The 21,969-nt window shown below is 41.6% G+C and overlaps 2 protein-coding genes across 2 annotated transcripts in view; one reads left to right on the plus strand and one right to left on the minus strand.

Moving 5' to 3' along the window:
- The window catches only part of LOC149178661 (uncharacterized), a 197,433-nt gene that overhangs the window by 103,034 nt on the left and 72,430 nt on the right, over positions 1-21,969 (minus strand). Inside the window, exons 13-15 of the mRNA XM_089422190.1 lie at positions 17,741-18,409; positions 16,035-16,298; positions 15,568-15,924 (exon numbers count right to left, since the gene is read on the minus strand). Coding sequence (XP_089278316.1) covers positions 15,568-15,924; positions 16,035-16,298; positions 17,741-18,409 — 1,290 coding nt within the window. The remainder of the gene's footprint in view (positions 1-15,567; positions 15,925-16,034; positions 16,299-17,740; positions 18,410-21,969) is intronic.
- Positions 10,135-11,095, plus strand: LOC149178662 (uncharacterized). The gene is made up of 3 exons (XM_089423881.1): positions 10,135-10,252; positions 10,360-10,501; positions 10,630-11,095. Exons 1-3 carry the CDS (start codon positions 10,135-10,137, stop codon positions 11,093-11,095), a joined length of 726 nt encoding a protein of 241 aa, XP_089280007.1.

The raw sequence follows: 21,969 nt of genomic DNA on the forward strand, positions 1-21,969 counted from the left end.
GACTTCATCGGCATCATCGATATCACCAGCATCATCGGCATCACCAACATCATCAGCTTCACCAGCATCATCGGCATCACCGGCATCATCGGGATCACTGGCATCAACGACATCATCGGCTTCACCGGCATCATCGGCTTTACCGGCATCATTGGCATCATCGGCTTCACCGGCATCATCGGCTTCACCGGCATTGTCATCATCGGCATCACCGGCATCATCGGCTTCACCGGCATCATCGGCATCACCGGCATCATCGGCTTCACCGGCATCATCGGCTTCACCAACATCATCTTAGGATCTCTCTCGTACTAAAACCCAAAGACAAGTAGAGAGAGGAAGAGATCCAAGTGGGTGTAGAAATGACTTGAAGTCCTCTTCTATTTATATTAAAACGTAGAGGTTGAATAGACATGAGGTTTGGGCTTCTGAGCCTACATGAGTTGTAGGTCGGCTTGATAATATTCTACACCTCTCGATGAGAGGAATCTAATAAAAATATTATCAGCCATGAATAAGATGACCCACATCAAGTTTGGCCCTAGTTTCCAGTTTTAACACAAATTCCACCTTGGGACAGTACATTTGATGGAGATAATGATTGCACTAGATTCCTCATTTAGAGAGGACTAAGATTGATATAAACATCATCTCATTCGGATAATCAAAAGTATGATTTTGAATTTATGCCCAGTCATTTACAATTTGTTTAAGTCGGCCTCATCATCATGTAGGCTCACGAAGCCCAATAGACATGACCCCTCGCCCTCATGGACTTGTATAGATACAAGTGTCCCTCCTCCTCATTTGGCACATTCATCACTCTCTCATTCTCTCTCCTCCTCTCATTGGTCTGTACAACATTTGGGTAGCTTCTCTCTCTCACACGTGTGGCAAGAAGGAAGAGTTTTTTCTGGGTTGAATTGTAGAACCAAAATTTTAGACACCAGACCAAGTTTGACCAGAATTGACCAAGGGTTGTTGACCAGCTTTGACTGTGATTTTTGGAGGAAGTTTTCTCTCTTTAGGCCACATTTCTGGCTACAAAAATCAAGGCAATCTGGGAAGTTTGATCAACGCTGACTTCAAGGTTGGCTGCACTTTGACCATAGAAAAATATAGCAGGGTTTCTCTCTCCTTTGCCTGAGTTGTTTTGGGCTGAATTTGACCTCTTGATCAGGTCAGTTTGACTATGGAAGACCGAGCTTCTTAGAGGATGACTTATTGTTGATTTGACCAGCGTTCATTTTCTGGTTAGGTCTAAAGTTTGACTGTAGAAATTCACAGTGTTGATCAAAGGGTTTTCCCCACATAGGGTTTTTCCCTTGGCATCTTCCAAATCTAGCGTTCTCTTGTCTTAGATAGTCTTCTACATTTTGTTTCATGTTCTTTCTGCTTTTACTGTCAATGTCATTATGATTGCTATTGAAATTACAAATTGTTATTGGGCTGCTAAGGAACATTGAAGTAAATCGTGCTAAGCATCGAACATACGATTGTTAACTAAAATTAACATGGTATAAGAGATCACGTGAAGACATGTTGGAATTTCTAAGTATTACCTGTGATAAATTTTATCTGTATTCTCTGGTTTATTTCACCTACTTGTTTCATTACTAACACGTTATTTAACCATATAAACACTGAAATAAACACAATACAGTGTCAACCATCTACAAATTAACAGCTGAAAGAAATAGACAAACACGCAAGGGACACTGTTATTTTTGAAAAATCTTCGCCGGAAAAACCCAACTTGGGAAAACCGGTGTAGCAATTCTGAGGGTTTTTATTATTAAGCAGCTTTCCTTGAGTACATTGGGTGCCAAACTGGCTCACCCGACAGAGATAAAAAATATGGCAGTAATACCTCTCTTTGGAAGCAGATAGTCTGAAAGTCTACCCCACGAAACCCTCTCTATCACAATCTAAGGCACTATGCCAACCCTCTGAGGCTTTGCACAGCCTCTCTGGCCCTCTACGTCACTTCTGCAACCTTTGCGTGGATGACACAGGCCTTTTTGGCCTCTGTGCAGTCACTATTGGCCTCTGCGTGGCTCCCTCTAGCTTTTGCACCTGCCTCTCTGCCTCTGTGTTGGTCTTTAGGCACTGCCTCTATCTCTTTGCCTCGTACTCACTGCCACTCACTGAAACTCTGATCACTGGTTCGATTTCTCTTAGCAAACCCCGCTCTAGAAAATCAAACTGACTGATCACTTTGGTGTATTTCCAACTGACCCTCAAGCCTCCTCTTATAATTTTTTCTGTTGAGTCTTCAACGGTCAATATTACATCTCTAATCAATGGCTAAGATTAGATTTGGTTTGATCAATGTCATTTAGAACCTTCTAACCCAGTTTTATATTAATACCCATTAATAGTTTTATTTTCCTAAGTTTAGACTTAGGAACCCATTAAAAATATTAATTATTTTAATATCTCCTTCACCGGGTAGAATTTCCCCAAACCATTACTAGGTCTTGGAGATCTCATGTGCTTTAGCCTATCCACCAATTTTCATGGCTAGATAACATCTGATGCTACCCCAAATCAACACACCTTCTTAGCCAGGAATGTGCTCTAGTAATACTCCACCACTGAGCATCAACCTGATTATACAGCACCGGTACTTGTGTTGATGCTAGGTCTTCCTGCCCAACATCCTCTGCACTGCTGCATCTTGTACGATTGCCCATGGCCCTACCACTGCGACTGCTACATCTGTATAGCAACGCCCTCTGCATCCGTGTTGCTGCTAGTCCTTTCTCCCAACACTGCATCTGCACTATAGTTCTCTCTCATCATGCTACATCATGCTGCCTGTAGCACTACCACTGCTACTGCTACTCAATTATTGGGAAGTAAGTAACCGATCCACCCAACTATTGACATCTTTGTCTGGCTAGAAACCCTCCCGATGTTGAAGCTCTCTTTGCCACTATCCTGTGCTCCCTTTGTTGCCTTTGCGCTGTTGCAACAACTTTGTGCTTCTCGCACTGCTGCAAACCTCTTTGTGCCGTCCTGCACTGCTGCAACCTTCTCTGTGCCTCTCGCACTACTGAAACCCTCTTTGTGTTGCCTAGGACTATTGCGCTCTAGCACTCTCTGTCGCTCCATCCACCTCTGTTTCTACCAACATCCGCCATTCCGCTATTGTCACTTCGGGGCTCCCGTAGCCAGGTATGATCCAAGAGTTTGGGTACCTCAAGGATCCTGCTCCTCATCGCCTGTAGTCCTCCTAACTACAACTCGATGTCTCCCCACCTCTTCTCTAAAGGTACATGAGCACTCATGGCACAATCGTCATCATCCTCTACCTCCTTTTCTGCCTTCACTAGCGCTGCCTTGGAGTCATACACCTCTCCCTTATTCTTCTTCATCGGACACTGGTTTGCATAATCGCCCAATTCCCCACAGTTGAAGCATTTTATCTTGGAGAGGTCATTTTTTTTCCTCTTCCCCTGCTCCCCTGTAGATGCTAGAGCTACATCCTCTTCTTCCTCTTTCTTGACCCGAGCTCCTTGCTGCTACTTCCCATCTTGGTCAGTCGTCTGATCTCTTCTTGGCGAAGAGCTGCCTACAATTCTTCCCATTCTGGAAGATTCGCTCTGCCCAAAATGCTCTGGACGAATGTCTTCCACTCCTCGGAGACTGCGTGCAGGGTGGTCCTCACCATCAACTCCTGATCCAGCGTGGCCCCTATGGAAGTCAATTGGTGCCGGATCTCCTGCAACCTACCGAGGAAGTGATCTACCTGCTCCCCCTTCTACATCTAGTACTACTGCAGTTGATTCTCCAGTAGCATCTTCCTCTGCACGGAAGTGCCTTGATACGATGTCTTCAAGGTATCCCACATTTCCTTTGCCATCTCCTTCTCGACAATATTCTGGACCACATGATCCTTGACCCCATCAAGAATTATGCATTTCGCCTTGGCCATCGCATCCTCATACTGGGATAGCCACGATTCTCAAGGCGAAGGCCTTGATGCGATGTCTATCTAGAACGGACAGGATCTTGGCCTTCCAGATGACAAAGTTGGACGGCCCGTCCAGCCTGCCCTGGAAGTTCTCTCTTCGACTCCCTCTGAGTCTCTACTTCCCTCCTGGAAGTTCTCTGCTAGACTCCCTCTGAGTCTCTACTTCCCTCCTGGAAGTTCTCTGCTAGACTCCCTCTGAGTCTCTACTTCCCTCCTGGAAGTTCTCTGTTAGACTCCCTCTAGGTCTCGATTTCCCTCGTGGACATCCTCCTGCCAATCATCCAATCGCACCTCTCCGATCTCCTCTGCACCTGCAACACTTATTTGGATTTCTTGTCTAGAAATCCACCTAGGTAGCGACTCCCTCTACCTTGGTTTTGCCCCGTTAGATACTGTTCTATCTCGGCAACAACAACACCCCACCAACCTCACTCCCCACAATCTACCCACAGCTTCCTATGCCCCAGCAAGTGAAGAACTGAGCCTCTAGACTCTGCGCAATCCTGGAAAGGCTAATTTGCTCCCTTGCACATTAGTTGGTGGACAACATGTCAAAGATTAGTAGCACAGAGGATGGTGCTTCAAAGTCAGAGCAACATGCAGCAACAATATATTGCTAGAGCACATTTCTCGCTAATAGGGAGTGTTGATTTGGGGTAGCATGGAATGTGCTCTAAGCCTCAACATATTATAGATCAGCAACTAAAAGAAACAAGAACAAACACACCATATGACACCATTATTTTTGGACTAATGTCCCCGGAAAAACCCAATGTGGGAAAACCAACGCAGCTATCTGAAGGTTTTCTTATTAAGCAATATCAGAGTACAATCTGGGTGATGAAACTGGCCTATCCAACAGAGAATTTCCTTGGCAATAATACCTCTCAGTTTCCGACAAATCTACTCGCTGAAACCCCGGATAATCCTTCTGGCAGCTACTCAGCACCAATCCGCCCCAGAAACCCCAACGTCTACCCAATATGGACTGTGTTAGCCTCTCCTAGCCCAACAATGGCCCTGCATCAGCCTATCTTGGCCTGTGTCAACCCTAGGAGGTCCTGCATCATCTCTATGAGCCTCTGCGTCAATTATGGTGGCCTCTCTGGTGCTTTGTGCAGCACTTAGCTGCCTCTATGTGGCCCTGCGTGAGCACTGGCTGCTCCTGCGTCTCTCTCGCTGCTCTGCTACTCTCCCAGCACTATCTCCGCCTCTCTATCTCTTTGTACTCAATGCCCCTCAGCTGCTCTCCCGATCACTAATTCTATCTCTCTTAGCAAACCTCGCTCTGGAGAATAGAACGACTGATCACTCTGTTGTATTCTCCAAGTGTCCCTCAAGCCTCCTCTTATACTTTTCCTGTTGACATCTCAACGGCCGAGATTAAGTCCCTAATCAACGACTAAGATTAGATCTGGATTGATCCATGTCTTTTGGACCACTCTAACACAGATTCATATTAATACACATTAATACTTTATTTTCCCTAAGTTTAGACTTAGGGACTCTATTAAAAATATTAATTATTTTAATATCTTTTGATCTGTTTAAAATTTTCCCAAACCCTTTTTGCGTATTGGAGATCTCATGTGCCCCAAGCTCTCCACCAAATTTCGTGGCTAGAGCACATCCAATACTACCCCAAATCAACACTCCCTCTTAGCGAGGACTGTGCTCTAGCAATACTCCTCATTGGGTATTACTCTGATCATCCAGCATCGGTCCCTGTGCTGATGCTAAGCCTTCCTACCCAACATCCTCTGCACTATTGTATCCTGTACTGTTGCCCATGGTTCTGCCTTTGCCACTACTGCATTTGTACGACAACTCCCTCTGCATCTGTGTTGTTGCTGGTCCTTTCTCCCAGCACTACATCTGCACTGCACCTCCTCTCATCATGTTGCATCGTGTTGCCCACTACTGCACTGCAACTCAATTACTGAGAAGTAATTGATCTCCCAACCGACCTCCCTGTTGGGCTAGAAACACCCACTGATTTTGAAGCTCCCTCTGCCACTGACATGTGCTCCCTCTCTGACCTTTGCGCTGCTGCAACAACTCCCTACATCTCGCACCATTGCACAGCTCTCTGTGTTGTCCTACACTAATGCAACACTCCTGTGCCTCTCACATTGCAACAACCTGCTAGCCTCGCGCTGTCTTGGGACTCCTGCACTGTAGCTCTCTCTGTCGCTCCATCCACATCTGTCTCTACCCAACTCAGCCAGTCTTGCTACTCCTCGGCAAGGCTCTCATAGCAAGGTCTAATCCAAGAGGCTAGGTACCTCTAGGATCCTGCGCATCATCGCCTATAATCCTCCTGACTACAGCTCGATGTCTGCCCACTTCCGCTCAAGTGGTGCGTGTGCACTCATGGCACAGTCATCGTCTGTCAAAACTTCCTTCTCTGCCCGTGCTGACGCTGCCTTAGTCTCGAAAGACTCTCCCTTACTCTTCTTCCTTGAACACTGGGTCACATACCAGCTCCACACAGTGGAAGCACTTGATCTTGGAGAGATCCTTTTTCTTTCGCTTTTCCTGCTTTCCCTCAGATGCTAGGGCTACATCTTCTTCCTCCTGCTTGACTTTGATCCCTTTGCTGCTGCTAGCTATCTTCGACTACCGTCTGATCTCTTCCTGGCGAAGAGCTACCCACATCTCGTCCCAAGGTGGAAGTGTTTCTTTGCCAAATATACTCTGGACCAGTGTTGATAATATCGCCGATTTTTCGGCGATATTCGTAAATATCGCGCGATTTTCATCAAAACGAAATTTCGGCTGGCAAAAATCGCGATATTTTCTAATTTCGAAAATCTCGCGAGAAATCCGAGATATCGCCGATATTTTTATAAAAATCGCGCGACGATGGTATATATCGCCGGCACAGTTTATAAAATAGGTTTTTGTTTACCGTAAGGGCGTCATTTTATTTTCGAGAGCTGGAGAGTCCGAGTGCGAACAGTGCGGAGGGTTTGAAGTTGATCTTTGGCTGCGAAGGAGGGTTTACATACACTGTACAGCGGCCAGCCTACAGGTATGCACGACGCACGTCATTCTATATGCATGTGCCATGGAGAGTCGAGAGTCGAGACTATATACGCAGTATTTTGGTCATAACCACAGTGTTAGTGAACCAATATTAGAAGAATATGTGAGTTGTTTTATGATTATTGTGTGTTATTTTATTAGTGTTTAGGGCTTATTGTTATGTATTATCAGTGAGATTAGGATCTGCAACAACTACTTCAGATCTGAAGTATGTGAAGGTGAGGAAATATGTCAAGTTAGGGAGAGGATTGAGGCTTGAAGCCTTGCGGCATTCCCTTTGTTGCTGGTATATTAATGTGATCCTTCAAATATCAATGTATAGACCCCAAATAAACAGTGAAACCCTTTCAAAGAGGAATGTCACACCTGAAACACAAACCTGTTAGCCTTAGACATATATGCAGCAATGAACAATCTTCTTGAAAATCAGTCTCTATGCCAAGACTTATGATGAAATCTTCGTCAAAATTTTACTATAACACCTGCAAACTTACACCAGTGATCTAAAACTCTCACAGCCAGAGGAGCAGCAAGCCAGAAACGCTAATAGTTAGCTCCCAAAATTAGTCATATTTGAGTTCTATTTAGTCAAATTATTAGGGGAACTTTATTAAGTTTTCAAGGCTTGAAAGCCTTCAGAATTTTTCTGCAGATAACCAAGTCGCTTCAAGCCCTTTTGCACCAGAGATAAGGCAAAGTTTCAAGCTTGGTGTTGAAAAGTAATGAGCCTTCTCAAGAGCCCTGCCAATTAAACACTGTTAGATCTAAAAATGTAATGCCGAGAAGAAATGACAAACCCCTTTCAAAAAAATCACTGTAAAATCTCTGCAATTAAATCAGGGTTAATATATAATTGATTCAAGTTTTCAAAGTGTGCAGCCTGTAAAAAATAAGACTTCGTAACACTGTGGTTATGAGTCATGACCAAAATACTGAGAATTGTTAGCCTCAGAAAGATTGTTAGTGAACCAATATTAGAAGAATAGATGGAGCATAATCCCATGTTTTGGCCTGAGATTAGGAAAGTTGCCTTCCCACTCTACCATATTGAAATCTTTCACAACAGTTGCCCTCCCACTCTACCATATTGAAATCTTTCCCAACAGTTGCTTATCCTCAGAAGATAGCATATAAGCCAACATTAGAAGCATAAATATAATTTATAAATGCTTTTATTATCCTCAATGTATACACTGCCTGTAGCAGCCAAATCGCAGTCCTCTAACGCTGTTATTGAATACATTTATATTTTATGATTTTAATGTCTTTTGACTCTTTTCTACATAGCTTGACTAGGGTCCTTTGTGTGAAGATTGCAGATTGTAGAACTTTGTTAAAGTTTATTCCATTTGTCTTTGAAGAATGAGGATTTGATATTGAGACCTGCACCCATGGAATTTCGTAAATTCGTATTACTTATTAAGTTACTAATTCCAAATTTTTTTTGGTGCTGTAGGTTTCCTTTTGAGTTAGCCCACTACAAAATACAAATATGCCAAAAAACTTGGACCCATTTTGGGAGTATGGGATCCCTGATGGTGGGACAAATCGTGCATATCTTTCATGCAAATTGTGTGGGGACAAGATGACAGGTGGGGTTACACGACTGAAATACCATCTTGCTAGACTCCCTGGACATGATGTTGGCATTTGTAAAGTTTCTAGTCCGGAGCTTATACGAAAAGCTCTTGAGGCAATTGAAGAAAAGGACAGAAAGAAGGAAGAGGCGGAAAGAAACAAAGCTGAACGTGCAGGTAGATCTTTTGGGATATCTTCTCCTGATTTTGATGTTCAGGGTAGTGGCCCTACTGGCCCTAGTGGGAGGGGCTCCACAACTGGCACACCATCACATGCTAGCGCTACTGCTAGTGTGAATGCGAGGTCATCATTTTTTGTTCCACGAACAGGAGCTGGAGCACAACCTGGCATAAAATCGCTTTATAAAAAAAAGGAGAAGGAAGAAGCAGATAGTGTCATGGGGAGGTGTATTTATTGGAGCGACTTACCTCTCAGCATCACAAAAACCAATCCATTTTGGCAACCAATGTGTGATGCTATTGCTGTTGTGGGCCCAGGGTACAAAAGTGCCACATATGAGGAGTTGCGGGGGCCAATTCTTCAAGCAGAAAAACAGGACATCAACTCTAGATTGGCGGAGTTGAAACAGACATGGGAAGTCACTGGATGCACAGTGATGTCTGATGGTTGGACAGATAGGAAGGGTAGGACCCTTCTAAATTTCTTGGTACATTGTCCTAAAGGTACCATGTTTATTAAATCGTTGGATGCATCAGAACATATCAAAGATGCAGCAACGATATGTGAGTTGTTAGATGGGTTCATTCAGGAGATTGGTGTGCAGAATGTGGTGCAAGTCGTAACAGACAATGCAGCTAATTATGTGTCTGCCGGCAGAATGCTTATGGAGAGGCATCCCACATTGTTCTGGACTCCATGTGCAGCGCATTGTCTTGATTTGTTGCTTGAGGATATGGGGAAACTCTCCTTCATCAAGGAGGCAGTTGATATGGCTAGGAGCATCCCAAGTTTATTTATAACCATGCTTTTGTTCTTAGCCTTATGAGGAGGTACACTAAAAAAAGGAGTTGCGGCGTCCTGCCATCACACGTTTTGCCACAACCTTTATTACTCTTCAGTCTTTGCTTCGATGTCAGTACGAGTTGAAGCAAATTTTTGTGTCTGATGATTGGCGTGCTTGTAGATACAGCAAGAGACCTGATGGGAGTGCCATTGCAAAAATAGTGTACTCTGAGACATTTTGGCGTGGAGTACAAGAAGCATGTGCAGTTAGCGAACCTATAGTAAAGGTTCTTAGATTGGTGGATGGAGAGAAGCCTGCAATGCCTTATTTGTATGAGGGCATGGATAGGGCCAAGGAGGCCATTCGTTCCTATTATGCAGACAAGGGTTCTGCTGGCCTTAATAGGCAGATGATGTTATGGGATGTGATCGATAATCGGTGGACAGGGATGCTTCATCGACCCATTCATGCAGCAGCACTCTTCCTCAACCCTGCATTTGCATACAAATGCAATTTTCGTTTTGATGGCGAGGTGATGGAAGGGCTCCATTCCTGTATTGAGAGGATGGTACCTGATTCTGAGCTTCGTCGCAAAATCATCCGCGAGATACATAGTTATCAGGATTGTGTTGGCCTATTTGGCTTTGATGATGCCATTAAGGGAAGGGACCTCTTCATGCCACGTAAGTGACAAGTCATCACTCATTAGAAATTAGAAATTTGAATTTAATTATGTTTTAACTTTTAACTTTTAAGTTTTTGAATTTTTTATTTCATTATTTTGTTGTAGATCTTTGGTGGCAAAGCTATGGTGCAAGGGTACCAAATTTGCAAAATTTGGCTATACGAATCTTGAGTCAAACATGTAGCTCTTCAGGGTGTGAGCGCAATTGGAGTGTATTTGAGAAAATACACGCCAAAAAGCGCAACAGGTATAACTTTGAACTCAAGCCTTCAGTTGAGCAATTACACTTATTGTAATTTTTAATTTTTAATTTATGACCTTCAAGTGTCAAGAGTCAAGAGTCAAGACTCATTACTTTTTTTGACACTCTTACAGGTTGGAGTTCGCACGCCTCAACGATTTGGTGTATGTGCATTACAACATCCGACTTCGAGTGAGGCAAATAGAATCACCAGTGGATCCAGATGCCATTTCCTTAGACAATATTGATGTATTGTCTCCGTGGAGGGTGGAGTCTCAGGAGCCCATATTGGAGGAGTCACCTTCATGGTTGGAGGAGCCAGTGGCAGATGATCCATTAGAGCAGGGGCAGCAAGAGGAGGACTCGGAGTCAGAGGAGCAGCAGCACTTAGAGGAGCAGGAGGAGCTGGAGGAGGACACTGCGGGAGCATCAGCATCAACACCATCTGCTATAGATATAGGAGAGCATAGCTCCATGCCTATCACTCATTATTTGACATTAGGTGCAGAGGCAGTGTCAGGGCCTTCTACTACTAGGGGCAGGCCTGACAAACAGCCCATCATGTTTTCCCGTAAAAGGGGGAGGGCAGTAGATAGATAGCTGCTAGTTTTATTTGTTATGCTACATGTAACTCATGATGATGAGATACTTTTATTATTATATGTGATGTTATTTTGTATTGGTTCTCCACATTTGAGTCCTTGAATGGACAATTATCAGGATTAGCACGATTTGGTATCGCCTTTGATATATCATTTCTATTTGACATCATATATATCAGTGTTTTCTTCATATTTATGTGCCAATGTGTTTAAACTTTAAACTTTATTTCATGTTGTTATTGCTTTATATGTTTAAAAATCTGAAAAAAATGAATATATTATGCATTTTTTATGCTTGCTTTTGTTGTTTAAATTCTGAACATGAAGATGTTGCTTTAAAAATTAAAATAGTTTCTTGAGTGTTTGCTGGGCACTGTATAGTTATACTCATTTAATGCCAATTTTTTGTTTTTTTTGTGCCCTAGGTTTGAATTAGTTCACTACAAATGTCAAATATGCCAAAAGCCTTGGACCCATTTTGGGAGTATGGGGAGGCTGTTGGTGGGGCAAATCAGGCATATATATCATGCAACTTGTGTGGGACCAAGATGTCAGGAGGGATTACACGATTGAAATACCATCTGGCTAAACTCTCTGCATATGATGCAGCAGATGTGATGCCTTGTATGGTTTCTAGTGCAGAGGTTATACAAAAAGCTCGTGAAGCAATTGCTGAACAAGACAGAAAGAAAGCTGCTAGGGAGAGGCCAATGGTCTCAGATAGATAGCTGCTAGTTTTATTTGTTTTGCAACTTTTGCTACATATAAGTTTATAACTCATGATGATGAAATACTTTTAAACTTTTATATATGTGATGTTGTTTTGTTTGAGTCCTTGATTGGACAATTATCACTATCAGGGATCAGCAGGATATGTGATGTTATTTTAATTTTTGTTTGAGTCCTTGATTGGACAATTATCAATTTATCACTATCAGGGATCAGCAGGATTTGGTATCGCCTTTGAAGTTTGATGTATCATTTCTATTTGACATCATATATATCAGTGTTTTCTTCATATTTATGTGCCAATGTGTTTAGTTCATGTTGTTATTGCTTTATATGTTTAGAAATCTGAAAAAAAATGAATATATTATGCATTTTTTATGCTTGCCGATATTTGCCGATATTTTGCCGATATTTTCGCCGATATTTCCGATAAGATATTTTCCGGACCCTCGCCGATATTTTCCCGATACCGATATTATCAACACTGCTCTGGACAAACACTTCCCAATCTTCTGAGACAACATTCAGGGTTGTCCTCACCATTAGCTCGTGATCCGGTGTCACCCCTATAGCAGTCAATTGATCTCGGATTTCATTCAGCCCTCCAAGGAAGGTGTCAATCGATTGTCCCTTCTTCATCTGAGACGACATCATCTGATTCTCGAGTAGCATTCTTCTTTGCACAGAAGTATGTTGGTACAGCTTCTTGAGAGCCTCCCACATCTCAAATGTCGTTTCCTTCTCGGCTATATGTTGTACCACATGATTCTTGAACCCATCACGGATAAAGCACTTGGCCCTCACCATCGCCTCCTCGTACTTATCATTATCACTAGGGTCGACTGGGATAGCTATTACCTTCAAGGCGAAGTTCTTGACATGATTCCTGTCAAGTACAGACAAAATTTTGGCCTTCCAGACTACGAAGTTCGATGCTCCGTCCAGTCTATCCTGGTCTCTTACCCCATGTAGTGCCATGATGCTCCTCTACTTCCCTCCTGGAAGTTCTCTGTTCGACTCCTCTGAGTCTCTACTTCCTGTATGGAAGTTCTCTTCTGGACTCCCTCTGAGTCCTGATTTCCCTCCTGGAAATCCTTCTTCTACTTGTCAAGATGCCCCCTACTCTGATCGACTTGCGCAGCTACATTGTTGATCCGGGTTCCTTGGCTAGAAACCCTCGGTAACAACTCCTTTGGCCCTGCTCTATCAGATATTGTTCTGACTACAGTACCTCACCAGCTCCACTCTGCAATATTCCTGCAGCCTTTTAGACCCCAGCAACTGCCTCTCTGTGAACTGCGTCATCTCCTCTCTGCATCACGTTGGCCCCGCGTCACCCCTAATGGGTCTGCGTCAACCCTAGGATGCCCTGCATCAGCTCTCTAACCCCCTACATCAGCAACGCTGGCCTCTCTAAAGCTCTGCGCAACTCCTAACTTCCTCTGTGTGGCCCTGGCTGGCTTTGCGTCACACTCCTTGGCTTCTCTGTTGCTAGAAACATCTTCTGTCACCTTGGGACAACTGTTTTTTGTTGTTATTGCTCCGCTCAGCTGATGTCTTTTACTCCTCCTGTGATCTGCAATCACGCTTCTATACGATGTTGAAGTTTTTAAGTTTTACTTAGTTAGAAACCCTTCATGCACTTTATCTGATTTATTCCTACCTACTTGTTATTTTTTCTTAACAAGTTATTTACAATGTAAATACTGAAAATAAACACCAGTGCATGCTCAACATATTACAGATCAACAAATAAAAGAAACAAGAACAAACACACCATATGACACCATTATTTTTGGACTAATGTCCCCGAAAAACCCAATGTGGGAAAACCAGTTGAGCTATTTGACGGTTTTCTTATTAAGCAATATCAGAGTACAATCTGGTTGACAAAACTGGCCTACCCAACAGATAATTTCCTTGGCAGTAATACCTCTCAATTTTTGACAAATCTACTAGCTGAAACCCTAGATAATCCTTCTGGCAGCTACTCAGCACTAATCTGCCCCAGAAACCCCAGTGTCTGCCCAATTGGACCGCATCAGCCTCTCCTAGCCCAGCGCTAGCCCTGCATCAGCCTAGCTTGGCCTGCGTCAACCCCAAGAGGTGCTGTGTAAACTCTCTGAGCCTTTGCATCAGCTATGTGGCCTCTCTGGTGCTCTGTGCAACACTTAGCTGCCTCTGCCTGGCCCTCCGTGAGCACTGGCTGCTCCTACGTCTCCCTCTCTTGCTGCTCTCCCAATACTATCTCTGCCTCTCTGTCTCTCTATACTCAATGCCCCTCAGTTGCTCTCCCAATCATTGATCCTATCTCTCTTAGCAAACCCAGCTCTAGAGAATAGAATCACTGATCACTCTGTTGTATTCTCCAAGTGACCCTCAAGCCTCCTCTTATGCTTTTCCTGTTGACATCTCAACGGCCGAGATTAAGTCCCTAATCAACGGTTAAGATTAGATCTGGCTTGATCCATGTCTTTTGGACCACTCTAACACAGATTCATATTAATACACATTAATATTTTATTTTCCCTAAGTTTAGACTTAGGGACTTCATTAAAAATATTAATTATTTTAATATCTCCTGATTTGTTTAGAATCTATCCAAACTCTTTTTGGGTATTGGAGATCTCATGTGTCCCAACCTCTCCACCAAATTTCGTGGCTAGAGCACATCCGATGCTACCCCAAATCAACAGAGGGATGACGCAGAAATTGCCCAACATGACGTAGTTCTGCACAGAGACCACGCAAAGGGTGACGCAGAGCCTCCAGAGCAATAGGATCAGTCACTGCTTCTCTAGATGCAAGGTGAGATCATTTCACCAGTATTTTGTTCAATATTCCTTCTGTATCGGATTGCTAGTTGAGCATCCTAGAATTGTACTCAGATTTTCTCTTGCATAATAATAGAACCCTCAGAGCTGCTACACCGATTATTCCGCATTGCGTTTTTCTGGGGACTTTTTATCCAAAAATAACTGTGTCCTATGTGTTTGTATTTCCTTGCCTAGTTTCTATGTTTCAGAATCATCTTTAATTGGTGTAGGCTGCTTCAGTGATTTGCTTCAATATTTCATGAATAAATCTGAAATAAGTTTGTAATGTTATTTACAATCTAGGAGAAGTAGATTCAGCTGGTTGTAGTAGGATTTCAGAGATTGTTAGATCTAGGAATTTTCAAATATGAGTCTTGTCCTCGTAGCATCATTGTTACTCTCAAAGGTCAGCCATGTAGAGGCATCCCCTTTGCAGAGTAGTCACCATGTTTGTGCTGTTATCATCCATCAGGTCTGTATAATGGATGTATCTTACTAAGAAACCAGTACACATTAGTTGTGTTTCCTAAAAATTACAGTCATTGTCACCAACATATAGTAAACACCAAATGAACAATCTAGTTTCACATAAAGGATTTTATATATGCAAATTTTAAAGTTCAAAACAGATTACAGAATGCTCCTCATATGCACAAAAATGCACATATTGCAGCTATAGTACAAGAAATAAGTACCTGCCAATATGATATCCTTAAAAATGACACAGGATATCAATGTAAACTAATAGTTAATTGCATGATATCATATATGTTATCCAGGATGAAATGTTATCTGGTCTCATTAGGGAGAGAGCATAATAAAGAATTTTGTATCAAGAAATGCACCACATTAGGCAAGTGAAAGAATGAAAAAAAGCTTTATAATAAATGATAAAAGAGAAAAAAAGAAAAAAAATAAGACACACCTGTTTTGCAATAGAGCTAGTAAGCATTCTGATCTCCCTCATGAGAAATTGAAGAACATGAATCAAGGGCATCATAAAAGAGTCTATAAAACCCTGTTGCCCCTCAGCCAGAGTTTTTATAACAGAAACTGCAAAGCTTATCATCAAATTAACTGAGCAATTGTCATGTGAAATCTGAGGTGCACTGACCACTGCAAGTTGTTTCTGTATCAATTCCACGACCTTCGAATATAATAGTCTAATATCATGTGGTGTATGTGCCGCATCTAATGGAAATGCATCAAAGACCATCTTCAACAATGTACATAATGACTTCCCAATTTCCATCACCTTGCTGTCAAAACAAGGTTCCAGTAACTGCAAAAGAAATAGAGAAATGAGATCATCAAACTAAAACTAAAAACCATGTCAAAATTAATTGTTTTAATCATAGTATGGTGAAGCAGAGTATTTGTTTGATTACATACTTGAGTTATCCGCTGAAAATTGTTTAGAATAAAGAGACGTGGCTGCTTTTCTAACACCTTATTCATAACATCAAGGCCCTGTGCAAGACCTGTTGAAACATCTTTACTTTTCCCTAAAGGCTGCGAACTGCGAAGTAAATCTTCCAAATACTTAAACTTTACATTAGCTGTTGGCCAAACTTCCAAAGCCTGTGATAGTGTCTCTATTGCCTGTTTATGCATTGCAGACATTTCTTTGTCCTTGGGTTCTATAACCAAGGCAACCTGCACCATATAAAATGTAGTGTTTGGATATTAAGAATAATTTTGGTAAAGAATAACTGATACTCTATAATACTGAAAACTAATTCCCCTATTGCCACATAGAACTTCACAGTGCTTTGAAAATCTAAAACAAAAATTGGCATTCAAACAATAAAACTTTAAATTAAGCCCACAGGGTGTAGAGTAGATGCTGATGGGGTATACTGTTAGGGCACTCCGTGATGTGAAGGTCACCGGTTCGAAACTCCGTGGGCAAAAATCCAGCCATGTTAAAGGCTGGTGTAGCCCAGGCCTGGGGTGATCCCCATGGTGATTTTGAAGGCTTAGATGCCCCTGGATCACGGTTTCTCAGGCCAAAGGTTAAGCATGCAGTCATTTCAGGACTCGCACAACTGATAAAACAAAAACAAAACAAAACAAAAAGCTTTAAACTACACTTTGCTAAAGTGATAGTTTTACGGGTGGAACACCATCAAAGATTTTGAAAATCTTGTGTCATTTTAATCACAAGATATGCAAGTCTTAGAGAATACAAAATATGACAGATAAAACATTTATTATTTAACCCATATGCACATTTATTTCCCAGTCCTTCAATATAAATCTAACTGCAGCACTCTGTAAAATAAAAAATTGTAACCCTGTGTTGGGTCTGTTAGAGGAGACTGTCACTGAGCAATCTCGGGCAACATTATGGACCGTGGATCAAAAGCAACTATTGGAATCATAAAATTGCTGTCAAAAGAGTAGTATATGCTAGTACAGTCCAAATAATGAAGTTTGGAATGGATGTTACAAGGGGAAAATTTATGAATCAATAAATGCTCCAATGGCAAAAGTTATAAAAAAATAAACAACCAAAAACTGAGGCAATCACAATAGTTCCCATTGCAGCACCCTCACCATGACGCCCAACCCCGCCAAAACAAATGTAACAGGACAGGCAGTCTTTACAGTACAACCACCCTGCTATGTTTGGGAGATTGGAACTGCCATTATTACCAAAGTTTATTCCTTTGCTGAATTCGAAATACCAATGTTACCTGAGTTTGAAATTTAAATTTTGGAGATTGGAACAACCCTATAATGAATAGAAATCTAGCTTAACTATTCAATTTGAGTGCCTTTAGAGAGATGGATAACCAGCATACACAGTGCACAGTTGTACATTTTGTTGTTATAGAGAAATACCAATATTGCATCCATCACAATATAGAATGTAACATAATTCAGAATTATTTCTTGAAAATTGACATGATAATTAAAACCAAATCATAACAATATATGGAGAAACAAAAACGAAAATATTCTTGCAAAAACCAGAGGGGAACAACCCCAAACAATGTATTACCAATATTTCGTGTTTGCAATGGTTACGTCGATAATATTTCCTAATAATGGCCTGAACAGAGAATTGCATTATATGCTTTAATGATTCTCACCCTTATAAGAAAGTTAATAATCACTTCCTGCATTGCAGAATTTGGTTTGAACTCTGCACGTCCAGCAGCTGATACTGGTAAGCCCATATTTGGTGTTGAAGTACAACTGGGAGACATCACACCTAAAGTAGGGAGGACGGTTTCAGTTTTTACTCTCTTGGTCAAATCATCTGAGAATTTTAAAGCATTAGATAATTGCTTGGATTTTATTGCTCCTTTAATGAAATCACCTGCAGCAGCTAGAGTTGAACATGCAGTATTCACAAGCTGAATATGTCCTGTATCTGAAGCTGCTTTTGCTTCTGCTTGACGTCGTTTCTCCCATGCAACAACAACCCCAGAAACCTTTATAGAGAGACATATATTCTCTAGAGAATTGTTCTGACATAGTCCAAAGCGTGTCAGGGAATTTACCAGCTGAGGCACAAATTCAGCTCGCCAGCTGTAAAATAGGTGTGAATGTCGCACAATAAGCCGGAAAATGTGAATCAAATTAACAAATGACTGCCCCTCTTCAACCAGGATTTTCTTCGTACAACATATCCATGAAGGTATCATATACTCTTCCGAAGGAGGTTTTCGTGCTAATGCTGGTATAAGTATATCCAGTGCTTGCTCAGCTAACACTTTTCTTTCTGGCTGGTACATTCTTAGAAGACGGCAATATACCTATCAAACACAAATAGATGATAAGTTGCCACTATCACTTCTAGCATGATTGAAAACCATCATAGTTAAATCCACATGACCTTCCACTATCAACATAAATCAGAGAAGAAAGCTAAAAGATAAACGCCCCACCAATTAATCGCACACAAATATCATTGAACATTCAAATGTAACAGAAACCAAAATTTTAGGCACAAACTTTGGTCAGATGCTTTTTTAAAGAAGCCAGTGCAGACAACCAAGGAAGTATTTGGAAAAGGGATTTTCTCCCAAAAAAGTATAAAAGAACAGATGCTAGTAGATGATGTGTTCCACTCTTCATCTTTACAAGTCTACGTGTTTTGCCAACCATTCATTTTCTGACTTCTGTCTATGTTTTGTGCTTTTCCAAATTGAAGTTGATCCCACTCATTTCTTCCTTCCAAATCTCGCACAGTACAAGGAGCATAACTTGAATATTCACATACCATTTACTCCATCTTCATTGGCTCCAGCACACCTCCAAGTGGTTGCAGAAGGAAACACAACCTTTTGCACAACTTAAATATAGACCAACTAACTAGAAAACTACAAACGCATTGCTTTTACTAGCTTCAAAACAAAATTTTATACTTCTATTACCAGAGTACAGTGCATCTAGAATATATATATATATATATATATATATATATAATTTTCAACTTATTTGCCCCATAGATATCTCATGCCCAGAGCAATAACCAATAGAAAAGAGAGATCTCTGAAAAGTCTTCTTTTTGCATGGTTAATCACATTAATTCTCCAATCTCATCCCAAATTTTTTTTCTGAAATATTGTTTCACCTTCACTGGTTGCTGTATAACTTGTTTCGTGTTTTTCCTATCATGTATCGTTAAAATTGGCAACTAGGTCCAAACTCCATGTGGGTCATCTTATTAATGACAACTGATATTTTTCTTGGATCCCTCTCATCGAGAGGTGTAGGATTGATCTAAAGATCATCTAATTCCGATAAGTATTCATGGAGATATGAATTTATTTGTGTTATGGGACAATTCGTCATGGTCGGCCAACAACCAAATAAACCCCTCGTGTGCTCAACGTTTGAGTATAAATAGAAGAGGTCCTCAAGTCATTTGGACTCACTCATACTCTTGTGATCTCTCTCTTCATTCTTTTTTGGGTTTTATGGAAGAGAGATCCAGAGGGAGTGCCCTAGTCTAATAAGTTGTCTCAATGAAGATCAAATCACAGCAATGGAAGTAAAGGCTATACACTGCCTTAGAAGAGATGCCCTAGATCCTAAGACTGTCATGGAGGAGTCCTATACACAGCTTCTTATATGCTGCCATGGAGAGCCCTAATTACAGTCAGGGAGCAGCCCTAGACTTGGAGGAGAAAGGAGCTTTTAGGAGTGTCTACTCTGCTCTAATTTACAGTCAAATGCAGTCATGGAAACACAGCTAGGAGAGACTGAACGCAGGTCTATAAGAGACCCTAAGACGCTGTCCTTAAATGCCCTAAGCGCTGTCCTAGGAGAAGTCATCTAGACGCAGAGGAAGGAGGGTCTTGTTATGCCCTAGCTGCAGAAAATAGGAGGACTAATACAGCCCTCTAAACGCAGTTGAATGACTGTATAGAGGAGACCTAACTCTATGGAAGACAGACCTTAAAAGCTATCAAGAAAAGGCTCCTAAACACAGTCAATGTATGATCTTATATGCACTTATGGAGACCACATATCCGCTGATGTATGAGGCTCTAAACCGCAGTCTCAAGAGCTCTCTATGGTGCCCTAGGATGCAATCATATATGCTGCAACAGGAGGCACATATATGCAATAAAGGGGAGTCCTTAATCCGAAATAAAAGGGAGCATCTAGCCACTATCAAGGAGACCTAAGAAGAAGCTCCTATCCGCTGACCTGAAAGTGCCCTTAACACTGGCCAAGGTGAAGCTATCATAGAAAAGAGAAACCTTAGCAGCAATAAGGTCTGGCCGCAGGCTTATGGAAGACCCATGAACTGTATCTCATCCACAGGTAGAAGGGTTGCTAAGTCACAGCCGAAGGAAGCTTCAGCATAGCTGTAGGTGACAGCTCACTGCTGTAGATGTTAGTACTATGATAAAGGCTTTTCCAGGTATGAGAATGCTTGCAGTGGAAGCTACAGTCATAAGGTAAACTTGTGTGATGGAGTCTGCACTCAGACTTATCTCAGACCATGTAGGGCTGGCTTCAAATGATTGGATGCTAACATTTTGAAGCACTGATGATTATAACGACAGTTACTTCTGTGTTTCTATGGGCTAGGCCATAGGCCATAGCATCATAGCATGGGTCTCTTAGAGCTGCTCTATTGGTCAGAGATTATGAAGGAAGATTAATACAGCCACAGGTGTCCTCATCAGATCAGCAGCTCTTCATTGTCAAGGGACACACTAAAGTTCTATCATTGATTGAAGACTGTCATGGCAATTCAAGATTGCATCTTAGATTAGTCATCATTAACAGAATGATGGACTTACTGCTGTTGTCATACAATCTCAGATTTATGTATATGTACTCTCTCTCTCTCTCTGCTGAACTATTGAAGAACATATAAGAAGAATTGATCAAGGGTTTCCCCACATTGGGGTTTGTCCTCTTGTCTTCTGTGATTTATGTTTATGTTCTATATGCAGTTTACTTTAATGCTGATGTGATTGCTAATCTGGATATTGAGCTAACTGTGAAAATTGAAATAAATTGCCCTAAGCATAGAACATACCTAAACTTAACATGGTATTAAAGCTGAGGTGAAGACAATGCCCAAGCAAGAGTGAAAGAGCAATCACAGAAGACAGTTGAGAAAGGACAAAAGGTTCAATGGATTCCTCATCCCTCTTCAAATTCACCAAGGGTGAAATTGAAGCAAAGAACATTAGAAGAATGGTGCAGCAGAAGCTTATGATGGCCTACCTAAAGATCACTTCATTGGGAAGTCTAGATCTAAGGTTGGATAGAAAGGTAAATGGATTGTTTGGCCATTATGTGAAGGAGTGTCCAAATGGCAGGGACACATCACTTGGTGATGATAACAATCATTCTAGGGACATGACACGTAATGCAGGTCATCAAGGAAACAGTCGACTCTTCATAGAAAGCAAGGAACCTCAGGTATGAAGAATCAAATGTTGTTTCTGATAAGATAAAGAAGTGTTATCTTGTATTGGCCCTCTCCATATTCTTTGGGAATCTGGCGTATTGGTTGTAGTGCTTCAAGGCACTCCATCGAATAGAAGGATTCTCTCTAATTTGGTATAAATGGATACAATCGTGGGATTATACTTGGAGCCGATGCCACCTATCCCGAAAAGGGTGTAGGGAATGTTACCCCTCAATTGAATGAGGGTAACTCTATTCATTTACAAATTCTCTTTTATGTACCTGATTGCAAAAGAATGTGCTATCCATTTCGGCATTGGAAGTGAAAGGTTACAAGGTGGAATTCATCGATGGAAAGGTACGTGTTTGGAATTTTCAAAGATGCTTCCATTTCTAAGTTCAAGGTTGGCAATTTGTATCAAGTTGCAGGGTGGTC

Source organism: Pinus tabuliformis, chromosome 4_1 (genome assembly GCF_031772625.1).
Source record: "Pinus tabuliformis cultivar Carrire ecotype Pingquan chromosome 4_1, CPIR1, whole genome shotgun sequence".
In the NCBI taxonomy this organism is placed as follows: Eukaryota; Viridiplantae; Streptophyta; class Pinopsida; order Pinales; family Pinaceae; genus Pinus; species Pinus tabuliformis.

What these genes read in the sequence shown, in the direction of transcription:
- LOC149178662 (XM_089423881.1), top strand. Translation starts at nt 10,135, where the DNA reads ATGGTACCTGATTCTGAGCTTCGTCGCAAAATCATCCGCGAGATACAT. An exon ending in AAGGGACCTCTTCATGCCAC is followed by an intron (nt 10,253 to 10,359) that starts GTAAGTGACAAG and finishes ATTTTGTTGTAG; the next exon opens with ATCTTTGGTGGCAAAGCTAT. An exon ending in CACGCCAAAAAGCGCAACAG is followed by an intron (nt 10,502 to 10,629) that starts GTATAACTTTGA and finishes ACACTCTTACAG; the next exon opens with GTTGGAGTTCGCACGCCTCA.